Source organism: Vulpes lagopus, chromosome 2, assembly GCF_018345385.1.
Source record: "Vulpes lagopus strain Blue_001 chromosome 2, ASM1834538v1, whole genome shotgun sequence".
Classification (NCBI taxonomy): Eukaryota; Metazoa; Chordata; class Mammalia; order Carnivora; family Canidae; genus Vulpes; species Vulpes lagopus.
Window position 1 is genome coordinate 116,111,778 of NC_054825.1, and position 12,421 is coordinate 116,124,198.

Genomic DNA, 12,421 nt, shown 5'->3' on the forward strand with positions numbered 1-12,421 from the left:
TGAGTGCCTAATAGGTGGCCAGCATAATGCTAAACTTGATATATAAAAATAATAAATTCCCTAAAATAGTTTTGAAGATTACAGGGTAGAATCTACCACTTTTCAAGTTCTTTGTGGTATCAATTTTTTGTTAGTAGTTCAAAAACTTCTGAATTCCAATTTTATACACACATACCCATGTGTGTATATGTGCATATTAACATACTGTCACCTACATTCTCTTTCCCCTCAGATGGAATGGCTAGTATCCCAGCCTTCCAAACGTCCAGAGGAAACAGTTTAAAACCATTACTTTGCTCTAAAAGTGACCATAAACTATATAGTAGATATATTTTTAAGTATAAATATAAATTATTTCTTAGTGATCTGAATTCAGTGTGTTAGAATCTCTTCAAACATTCCTGGAGAGTATGTGGCAGTAAAATCCTTAAGTGATTCACCTGATATCCGGGCATGAAGATTCTGCTTCATAGAGGCACCCTCAGGCTGAGAAAGGGACTGGAGAATTGTCAAGGCTGATCTTCGCAGAGCACTATCAAACACTGTTAGTACTTCATTCGGGAATGCATTGAAATATTCCCCAATTTCCATGTTGGTCTCAAAAAGGGTCATGGCATTAACCACAACTGGGTAATGAGCATCTTCATCTCTTTCCTTCAAGATTAGAAGAATATCATTCTTATGGTATTCCGATACATAGGACTCAAACACTTGACCAACCAGTGTGACTTGATCACTATTCATCTTGAATCTAGGTGACTAAAGAAAAAGACCATATTATATCTCCGATATTGCAGACTTAGACAAAAATTAACAAAAAAGATTGGTCGTATACTTTTGATATAGCAGACTCAGACAAGTTAAAAAAAAAAAGTCTGACTGTAAATTGTTATGGGTCCCACCATAAACTGAAAATATTATCTGAATTGAACTCTTAATTAGATCTGCATTACTTGTTATAATCACTTAGTAAATGTATTTTTTAATAAAGGGAAGTCAAACCAAAGAATTATGTTGGTACTGATCACTGAAATCCACATGGTCCAATGCCTTTTCCATATCTCTTCCCCAAACTTCCTCATTAACCCTATGATATGTTATGTAAAAGGCCCTTCTCTTTTCTTTAACCACACTCTATATACACATTTGCTCTCAAGTGTAAAATCTTAAACAGCAGTCTTTTGGCTAAAGTTTCTTCCAGTAGACTTCTTTGCATGTGTCCAGATTCTAGGTTTTATCCAAAGAACGGATCTTCCCCTCTCTCTTTGACTCTCGCTCATCACACATATTCATGTGTTTTCTGCTACATAAATGGAACATACATGGATACCCAGTTCTGACTTGAATAGCTAACAAATTGCTTCTGAAATTTACATTTTGAGGTGAATTTGCTTCCCATTTTCTCTATGTAACCTAGGAAACCTATTGGCCTTAGCAAAAACAGCTGTCAAAGAGTATAAACTAGATAATTAAACTGAAGGAAAGGAAATAAATGATAACTAGGATTGAAAGTAAACATATTATTATTTTTTAAAATTTATTTATTCATGAGAGACACAGAGAGAGAGAGAGGCAGAGACACAGACTCAGGGAGAAACAGGCTCCATGCAGGGAGCCCAATGTGGGACTCGATCCTCGGTCTCCAGGACCATGCCCTGGGCTGAAGGCGGTGCTAAACCGCTGAGCCACCGGGGGCTGCCTGAAAGTAAACATATTATATTGTATTCACCTCTCATTCCCCTAGTAATATATATATGTGTGTGTATTTTTAAATTTGCACCTACAGATTTAAAGGGCCGAGCTTCATTCTACTTTCATGTACACAGATATCAATCATGTTCAGGGTACTATGTTGGGAAATAAAAAGCACAATAAAATATCCTTAATAGCCTCAGAGGAAAACCAAGGGCCAGATGAAATGAAACAGTGCCCTAACAGTGGTAAAAATGCAATATGAATAGGAGCACAAAGGAGAGAAGGATTAAATTTAAGTGGATTGACAATCCCAGACGTGGCAATGGGCAGTTCCAAATAAACTGCTGAAATCAATCATCTAAGAAACTCTTATTTGGGTTGGAAACAGAAACTGGAGGACAAACGTACTTTGACTTATTTATTTTGACTTACTTCATTCAACCAACAGTTTTGTATTCAGTTCAACAAACGGGTGATAAAGACTTACAAAGTCCACATTTCCGCATCCTAACTACATGTTACAAAGGCTACTTATTAGCAATATTTTGCCTTTTCTGGGAACCAACTATTGGAGAAGATGTGGAAGGAGTCAAGGGGGGTATGTATCATAGACCAGGAAGTCTCACAGTTACAGGATGCCAGTGTGAGCCTGACAGACCGGTATGTGTATATCCGGAGAAGTGAGAGAGAGCAAATTACGGCCACTGCATTGATAAGTAAATTGTTCTGATTAGATAACATAAATCCAGCCAAGCGTAGAGCAGAAAAACCACTTAGAAATAAGTAATCAGGGGAATCCCTGGATGGCTTAGCGGTTTGGCGCCTGCCTTGGGCCCAGCGCGTGATCCTGGAGTCTCAGGATCGAGTCCCACGTCGGGTTCCCTTCATAGAGCCTGCTTCTCCCTCTGCCCTCTCTCTGTGTCTCTAATAAATAAATATTAAAAAAAGAAAAAGAAAACTTAACCGGACTCCCAAGAGTTGCTGCTACAAGAGACTCTCGAAGGTTCTATAAGTGCATAGTAAATTCGGAGCCCCAAGTTTAGCAACTTAAAAGACGGCCCCACATGGGGCAGAAAAGGGGGTGTGTGTGGCTGCAGAATTCGTGGCTCAAGCTAAAGCCAGATTACATTCGCCTACTGCTTTCTGAAATGGAAGCTTAAAAAAAAAAAAAAAGATTCCCTTTCAAAAATCTGTGTAGAAGTGTTCGACTGCCTCTACGCAGCTCCTAGCCCCACGAACACGCCCCCCACGGTCGTACAACTGCTCTGAAGCTCCCCGTCCTTTCACTCGTGGAGCGTCCGAGGCGGAACCGCGAGGACCAGCGAGCGGCTGCGGCTTCGGGGCCACCTGAGGCGCCCACCCGGCCCCGAGGCGACCCCAGCCGCAGCACCGCGCCCCTCCGCCGGGCGCCCGCCGCAGCCCCCAGGCCACGCCCCCAGCCGCTCCCCGCGGCCCGGGGCCCGCCCCCTCGCCGGCGGCCCGCGTCTCTCGGGCGCCGCCTTCCCGCCCGCCCGCCCGGCTCCCCGCGGGCGCTCGGCGGACGGAGCCGGCTCGTCCTCGGAGGGGGCGGCTCTCCGCGCTTCGGCCTCGGGTCGCGGCCCCCGCCCGGCCGGTCCCCGGCAGGGCCCTGACGGGCAGCGCGGCCGCCCCAGCCACCCCCGAGTTGAGGAGTTTGGGAACTACCCAGATGTGGGCGACACGGGGCCGGCTGCGGGAGGGACGGAACGGCGGGGACGCCGACTCGGGGCCGCGGCTGTCACTTACTGGCGGAGACGCAGTGTCGGCGGGCACCGGGAACACGGCGCGCCCGAGGCCGACGGGCGCCCAGGGCTCGGGCCTGGCGCCGGGGGCTCCCGGAGGCCGCTGGGGGCGGGGCGGGCCACGGGGGCGCGCAGGCTCCGACGGGGCCGCCTCGCGCCCGAGCGAACTAGGCGCCGCGCGGGCTCCTCGGCCGGGCCCGCGCCCCCGACGGACGCCGAGCCGCGCGCCGCCTCAACTTCGCCGCTCAGGCGGCTCTTCCGGGTGGAGGGGCGGGCGGGCGCGCGCTCCGCCTGGTGCCGCGGGACGCGAGGGGGCGGGGCCGGGGGCGGGGCCCGAGGACTTCCGGGGCGGGGCCAGGCTGCGCCTCCCGCCCAGGTGGAACCGGAGGAGCCGGGCTGGCGGTGCGGTGGCTCAGGTGGCCTGTGCGGTTCCCGCTTTTGGTCCTGGAACTCCGGCAGACGCGAGGTCGCAAGGGGTTTCTGCTGTGTTTTCTTGTAGAAGTTTTAGGAGGAAGGTACAGAGTTCCCGTATCCCCCGCCCCCCGCCCCGTAAACCGTATTCCCCGCACGCCCAGGGGCAACATACTTTCCCCGGAGGGGAGCCTTCGTTACAACCAGGGAGCGCGTATTGAAACATCATCCCCCAGAGTTCGTGGTTCGCAGTCTCGTTCACTCGTAGTGGTGTACCTCCTATGGGTTTTAACAGACGCGGCGTAGTAACAGGTACGTAGTAACAGTAACAGGTACCTGGGTAACAGGTGCACAGCGCGGTGGTCGGGTTACGCAGAAGACTTTACTGCCCTGAAAAGCTGTGCTGTCTCCATCCCTCTCTCTCGCCGCATCTCTAGCAACGGCTCATCTTTTTTTTTTTTTTTACCATTTCCATCGTTTTTCCTTTTGCAGGATGTCATATATAATTGACTCAAATAGCAGGTTTGAACTGTAGGGTTCCACTTACACATTTTTTTTTTTACAGTACTGTAAATAGATTTTTTCATGATTTTCTTTTTAATTTTTTTAAATTTTTAAAATATTTATTCACTTGAGACACGGAGATACCGAGAACGTGAGAGCAGAGGGAGAGGGAGAAGCAGACCCCCCACTGAGCAGGGAGCCCGACGTGGGGCTCGTCCCAGGACTCCGGATCGTGACCTGAGCTGAAGCCAGACTCTCAACCATCTGAGCCACCCAGGAGCCCCTCTTTCCTTTTTTTTTTTTTAAATATATTTTTTATTTGTTTATGAGAGACACAGAGAGAGAGAGAGAGAGAGAGGCAGAGACACAGGCAGGGGGAGAAGCAGGCCCCACGCAGGGAGCCCAAGGTGGGACTCGATCCCTGGACTCCAGGATCACGCCCTGGGCTAAAGGCAGCGCTAAACCGCTGAGCCACCCAGGCTGCCCCCCTGTTTCCTTTTTTTAAAGATTTATTTAAGAAATCTCTATACCCCACCTGGGGCTGGAACTCATGATCCTAAGGTCAAGCATCCCTGGTGCTTCTGAGTCAGCCAGGCACCCCTCCTTATGATTTTTTTTATCCTTATGATTTTTAAAGTAACATTATCTTTTCTCTAGTTTACTGTAATAATACAGTATATAATATGTATTAATAGTTTATGTTATCACTAAAGCTTCTTGTCAACAAGCCATTAGTAATTAACTTTTTGCAGCAGAATCAAAAGTTGTATGTGGATTTTTAACAACCGCAATCCCTGTGTTGTTCAAGCGTCACTTGTGGTAAGTACCTTTTTCAGATTGTCTTCTTTCACTTAGTAATATACATTTAAGTTTCCTCCATGTCTTTTCATGGCCTGATAGCTCACTTCTTTTTTGGTGTTGAATACTAATTCATTATCTGGATATACCATACTTTGTCCACTTACCTACTGAAGGATATCTTGGTAGCTTCCAAGTTTTGTCAGTTATGGATAAAACCAAGTATATCCATCCATGGACAGGTTTCTATGTGAGTATGAGTTTTTAGCCCCTTTGGGTAAATACCAAGGAGCATGATTTCTTCTTAAATGAATTACCTGGTAAGGGTATGTTTAGTTTTGTAAGAAACCACCAAAATGTCTTCCAAAGAGGTCGTACAATTTGGCATTCCTGACAACGAGTGAAAGTTTCTATTGCTCTGCAGCACTTGATGTTGTCAGTATTTTGGATTTTGGCCATTCTAATAGGTGTATAATTGTAGCTCATTGTTGCGTTAATTTGCATTTCCCTGATAACAAGGGATGGTGAACATCTTTTCATCTGCTTATCTTTGGTGAGATGTCTGTTTGCACGTCTTTTATCTGTCTTTAAATCAGGTTTTTTCTTATTGTCTAGTTTTAGGAGTCCCTTATCAGACGTATCTTGCAAATATTTCCGGTCTGTGGCTTATCTTCTTTTTCTTAACATTGTCTCTCACTGAGTAGATTTTTAATTTTATCCAGCATATCAATGGTTTCTTTCACGGATTGGGCTTTTGGTGTTGTATTTAAAAAGTCATCACCATTCCCAAAGTCATCTAGGTTTTGTCCTGTGTTTTAGGACTTCTGTAGTTTTGTGTTTTACGCTTAGGTCTATTATCTACTCTGAGTTAATTTTTGTGAAGGGTGGCAAGATCTGTGTCTAGATTGTGTGTGTGCACATACGCACACATGTGGATGTCCGGTTGTTCCAGTACCATTTGTTGAAAGACTGTTTTTGTTCTATTTGTTAAAGATCTATATTGTCTTTGCTCCCTTGACAAAGATCAGTTGACTGTCCATATTTATGTGGTATATTTGTGGGCCCTCTATTCTGTTCCATTAATCTATTAGTCTGTTCTTTCAATGATACCACACTCTCTTGATTACTGTAGTTTTATAGTGAGCCTTGAAGTCAGAGTGTGTCAGTCCTCCAAATTTATTCTCCTTCAATATTGAGTTGGCTATTCTAGGTTTTTTGCTTCTCCATATAAACTTTAGAAACCTTTTGTCAACATCCATGAGATGACTTGCTGGGATTTTGATTGAGATGGAATGAAACTATAGATCAAGTTGGGAAGAACTAATGTTTTGACAATATTGAGTCTTCCTATTTATGAATATGGAGTATCTATCTCTCCACTAATTTAGTTCTTCTTTGATATCTTGCATCAGAGTTTTGTAGTTTTCTTCATATAGATTTTGTACATACCTTGCTAGATTTATTTATTTATTTTAAAGATTTTATTTATTCATGAGAGACAGAGAGAGAGAGAGAGAGAGAGAGAGAGAGAGCGCAAGAGCAGAGACACAGGCAGAGGGAGAAGCAGGCTCCATGCAGGAAGCCCGATGTGGGACTCGATCCCAAGACTCCGGGATTATGCCCTGAGCCAAAGGCAGATGCTCAACCACTGAGCCACTCAGGTGTCCTGAGATTTATACCTAAGTATGTGTGTGTGAGGGAGGTGCTAATGTAAATGGTAATATGTTTTTAATTTCAAATTCCACTGCTTCACTGCTTATGTATAAGAGAGCAGCCGCGTATTTGTATCATGCAGTCTTGCCATAATCAGTTATTATTCTAGAAGTTTTATATGTAGATTCTTTCAGATTTTCTACATAGATGATCATGCTATCTGCAAATAAATAGTTTTACTTTAAAAAAATTAAAATAAAAGATTTTATTTATTCCTGAAAGACACAGAGAAAGGCAGAGACATAGGCAGAGAAAGAAGCAGGCTTCCTGCTGGGAGTCTGATGTGGGACTTGATCCCAGGACCCTGGGATCACGACCTGAGCGAAGGCAGATGCTCAACCACTGAGCCATCCAAGCACCCCAATAAATACAGTTTTATTTCTTTCTTCCCGATCTCTGTGATTTCTATTTTCTTTTTTTATTGCGTTAACTGGGACTTCTAATATGATATTGAAAAGCAGTGATGAAAGGGGACACCCTTGCCTTGTTCCTGATCTTAGGGGACACCCTTGCCTTGTTCCTGATCTTAGTGGGAAAGCGAGTTTCTCACTAATAAATATGATGTTACCTGCCAGGATTTTCAGTACATGTTCTTTATCAAGTTGAGAAAGTTACTCTCTATTTCTAGTTTGCTGGGAGTTTTTCTCATGAATCAGTGTCAGATTTTGTGAAATGCTTTTTCTGCTTCTCTTTAAAAAATCCCATGATTTCCTTCATTAGCCTGCTGATATGATGCATTATAGTAACTGATTTTCTTTTCTTTTCTTTTTTAAAAGATTTATTTATTTATTCATGACAGACACAGACTAAGAGAGAGAGGCAGACTTCTCACAGGGGAGACTGATGCAGAACTCGATTCCAGATCCCAGGATCACACCCTGGCCTGAAGGCAGGCACCCAATCACTGAGCCACCCAGGCAATCCAGGAACTGATTTTCAAATATTGAAACAGCCTTGCATACCTTGGATAAATCCCACTTGGGTGTGGTGCTTAATTCTTTTCATACATTATTGGATTCAATCTGCCAATATTTTGTTGAGGATTTTTTTGCATCTAAGTTCTTAAGAGATACTGATCTCTATTTTTCTTAGAGTGTCTCTGTCAGATTTTGGCACTAGGGAAATGCTGCCCTGAAAGACTGAGTTAGGAAATAGTCCCTCTACTTCTGTGTTCTAGAAGAGATTGTAGAGAATTGGAAAAGTTTTTTATTTAAATGTTTGGTAGAATTCACTGGTAAACTCAAGTAAGCCTGGTCCTTTCTGTTTTGGGAGTTACTAATTATTGATTAAATGCCTTTGATAGATATAGACCTATGTAGATTGTTTCTTCATCTGTGAATTCTGACAGTTTGTATCTTTCAAGGAATTAGTCCATTTCATCCTGGTTATCAAATATATGGACATAAAGTTCATAATATTTCATTATTATCCTTCTAATGTATAGGGAATCAGCAGTGATAGCCTCTCTTTCATTTTTTATATTAGTAATTGGTGTCTTCTTTTTTTTCTCCTTTAGTCTGGCTAGAGGCTTATTGATTTTTATTCTTTTTAAAGAAACAGCTTTTGGTTTTGTTGACTTTATTGTCTTCCTGTTTTTTGTTTTATTGATTTCTGCTCTAATTATTATTTCTCTTCTTTCATTTACTTTGGATTCATTTTGCTCTTCTTTTCCTTTTTTACCTAAGGTAGCAGCTTAAATGATTGATATTAGGTATTTCATTTCTAATACATGCATTCAATGCTATAAATTTTGCTGTAAGCACTATTTCTGCTGCATCGACAAATTTTGAGAAGTTGTGCTTTCATTTTCATTTAAAGTTCAAAGTAAAAAAAAAAAAACAAAGTTCAAAGTATTTTTAAATTTCTCTTGAGATTTCTTCTTTGACCCATGTGTCGTTTAGAAGTGTGTTGCTTGATGTCCAGGTATTTTGTGATTTTTCCAGTCTTCTTTCTGTTATGAATTTCCAGTTTACTTCCATTGTGATCTAAAAAGCAGCCATTTATGATATCTGTTCTTTTAAATGTGTTAAAGTTTGTTTTATGGCTCAGAATGTTGTCTCTCTTGGTGAATGTTTCATGTAAGTTTGAGAAGAATGTAATCTGCTGATATTAGATGAAGTAGTCTGTAGATGTTCATCATATCCAGTAGATTGATGGTGGTGTTGAGTTCAATTCTGACCGTAACTGATTTTCTTCCTGCTGGATCTGTCCATTTCTCTACTGGGGTGTTGAAGGCTACAATAGGATACAACTATTTCTCTTTGTAGTTCCTTTTTTTTTTTTTTTTTTTTAAGATTTGATTTATTTATTTGACAGAGCAAGAGAACACAAACAGGGGGAGTGGCAGAGGGAGAAACAGACTCCTACTGACCAGGGAACCTGATGCAGGGCCTGATCCCAGGACCCTGGAATAGTGACCTGAGCGGAATACAGATGCTTAACTGACTCAACCACCCAGGTGCCCCTCTCTTTGCTATTATATCAATTTTTGCTTCACATATTCTGAGGTCCATACACATTTAGGGTTGTTATGTCTTCTTGGAGTGTTGACCCCTTTCTCATTACATAATGCCTCTCTCTAGTCCTGATAACTTCTCTTGCTTTGAAGTCTGCTCTGTCTGAAATTAATATAGCTACTCCTGCTTTCTTTTACTTTGTATTTGCATGGTATATCTTTCTTCATCTCTTTACTTTTAATCTTATATGTCTTTATTTTATCTCTATAAGATTTCTTATAGATAACATATAGCTGAATGTTGTTTTTTAATCTCCTCTGACAGTCTCTGCCTTCTAATTCATATATTTAGACCATTGATGTTCAAAGTGATTATCAAGGGGATCCTTGGGTGGCTCAGCGGTTTAGCACCTGCCTTCGGCCCAGGGCGTGATCCTGGAGTCCTGGGATCAAGTCCCACGTCAAGCCTGCTTCTCCCTCTGCCTGTGTCTCTGCTTCTCTCTCTCTCTCTCTGTGTCTCTCATGAATAAATAAATAAAATCTTAAAACCCAAAGTGATGGAATCCCTGGGTGGCGCAGCGGTTTGGCGCCTGCCTTTGGCCCAGGGTGCCATCACGGAGACCCGGGATTGAATCCCACGTCGGGCTCCCGGTGCATGGAGCCTGCTTCTCCCTCTGCCTGTGTCTCTGCCTCTCTCTGTGTGACTATCATAAATAAATAAAAATTAAAAAAAAAAAAAAACCAAAGTGATTATCAATATAATTGCATTACTATCTACTATATTTGCTAATCTTTTCTGTTTGTTGCCTTTGTTCCTGTTACTGTCTTCCATATTTTTCTGTCCTGTGTGTTTTTTTTTAATTTTTTTATTTATTTATGATAGTCACAGAGAGAGAGAGAGAGAGGCAGAGACATAGGCAGAGGGAGAAGCAGGCTCCATGCACCGGGAGCCTGATGTGGGATTCGATCCCGGGTCTCCAGGATCGCGCCCTGGGCCAAAGGCAAGCGCCAAACCACTGCGCCACCCAGGGATCCCTCCTGTGTGGTTTTAATTGAGCACCTTATATGATTCCATTTTCTCTCCTTTGTTGGCAAATCAATTATGCCTCTTTTTTTAAAACTTTTTTATTGGTTGCCCTAGAGTCTGCAACATACACTTATGGATATCCAGGTCCATTTCTAGGGTAGTGCAAGCAAGTACCTTAACAGTGACAAAGTAAGCCTAATTCTTCCTTTCCATCTCGTGTATTAGTGGTAGTTCATTCATTTTGCTTAGATAAGCCTATAAGACATAAACATACAAAAATACATTGTTGCTGTTATTATTTTGAATAAATTGTTATCTATTAAATCAATTAAGAAGAAGAAAAATAAAAATTTTTATTTTACTAGCCCTTCTTCAGGGCTCTTCCTTTAGATCTGACTTTCTGACCTATATAATATTCCTTCTTTCTAAAGAACTTTTTTTTTTAAGATTTTATTTATTTATTCATGAGAGATACACACAGAGAGAGAGAGGCAGAGACGCAGGCAGAGAAAGAAGCAGGCTCCATGCAGGGAGCCCGATGTGGGACTCCATCCCCGAGACTCCAGGATCACGCCCTGAGCCAAAGGCAGACGCTCAATCGCTGAGCCACCCAGGTGCCCCTCTTTCTAAAGAGCTTCTAACGTTTCTTACAAGATAGGTTGACTTGTAACAAATTCCCTCAATTTTTGTTTGTCTGAGAAAGTGTTTATTTCTACTTCACATTACAAGGATAATTTCTCAAGGTACACAGAACTCTAGGTTGTTGGGGTTTTTTTTCTCAACCATAAATATTTCACTGTACTCTCTTCTTGCTCATATAGTTTGAGAGGTTGAATATAATTTTCATCTTTGCTCCTCTATAGGTGTTTTTTCTCCTCTGACTCCTTTTATGAACTTTTATGTTTGTCTATAGTTTGAAAATAATATGCCTATGTGTAGTTTTTTGGCTTTTATCCTGGTTGCTATTCTCAGAGCTGCTTGGATCCTTGGTTTGGTGTCTGACATTAATTTGGGGATGTTTTTAAGCATTGTTGCTTCTAATATTCCTCTTTTTCTTTCTGTCTTTCTTCTCTTTTTGGTAATTCCCATTACAGATATGTTACACCTATTGTAGTTGTCCCAGGGTTCTTGGATATCTTGGGGCTTTTTATTTTTCAGTCTTTTTGTCTTTTCAGTTTTGGAATGTCTATTGACATATCCTTAAGCTCAGAGATTTTTTTTCCTCAGTTGCGTGCGATCTACTGATGAGACCATCAAAGACTTTCCTTATTTCTGTTACAGTGTTTTTAATCTCTAATATTTCTTTTTGGTTCTTACAATTTCAGTCTCTCTGCCTGCATTTCCTATATGTTCTTGATGCTAGCTATCCATTAGAGCCCTTAGCATATTTTTTTAAAGATTTTATTTATTCATGAGAGATAAGACAGAGAGGCAGAGACACAGGCAGAGGGAGAAGCAGGCTCCATGCAGGGAGCACAACATGGGACTGGATCCCAGGTCTCCAGGATCACGCCCTGGGGCTGAAGGGGGGCGCTAAACTGCTGGGCCATTGGGGCTGCCCAAGCCCTTAGCATATTAATGATAGTTATTTTATATCCCAGCCTGATAATTCAATATCCCTGCCATAGCTGAGTCTGGTTCTAATGCCCTGTTTTTTCAAACTGTTTTTTCTTTTAGTATCTTTTCTTATTTTTGGTTGAAAGATGAACATGATGTACTGGGTAAAAGTGCTGTAAATAGGTTTTAGGAATGTGGTGGTAAGCTGTGGGTCCAGGGAAGTGTTTTGTAGTCCTATGATTAGGTCTCAGGCTCCAGTTAGCTTTTGCTTCTGGACTGTGAACTTCACCTCTCCTCACCCCCCCATAAGTGGGACACGATGATTATAGTGGGCATGAGTTGGGTATTTACCTTTTTTCCTCTAAAAAGGCTAGAGCCAGCTGGAGCTGAGGGTTTCTCTACCCCCAGATCAATTGGGCTCTGATAAGCCCTAGTAGGTTAGGCTCTGGTTAACTAGTTTCACCTGAAGGCAGAACTTTTTTTTTTTCTTAAGATTTATTT

General features: G+C 42.3%; 1 protein-coding gene and 1 pseudogene across 7 annotated transcripts in view; both read right to left on the minus strand.

Annotated features, from left to right (window-relative positions):
- Positions 1 to 3,749, minus strand: part of MCM9 (minichromosome maintenance 9 homologous recombination repair factor) — a 95,891-nt gene extending 92,142 nt beyond the window's left edge. For 2 of the 7 annotated variants that reach the window (XM_041742787.1, XM_041742786.1), the window contains exons 1-2: positions 3,460 to 3,748; positions 441 to 759 (exon numbers count right to left, since the gene is read on the minus strand). In XM_041742787.1, the coding sequence (XP_041598721.1) occupies positions 441 to 744 (304 nt within the window). In that variant the 5' untranslated portion in view covers positions 745 to 759; positions 3,460 to 3,748. Of the gene's footprint in view, positions 1 to 440; positions 760 to 2,953; positions 3,017 to 3,459 lie in introns of those variants that run through there. The other 5 variants (XR_005985933.1, XR_005985934.1, XM_041742785.1 and 2 more) reach the window with 5 other exon arrangements.
- On the minus strand, positions 3,255 to 4,381 carry LOC121484089 (annotated as a pseudogene).
- Between the last annotated feature and the right edge of the window lie 8,040 nt (positions 4,382 to 12,421).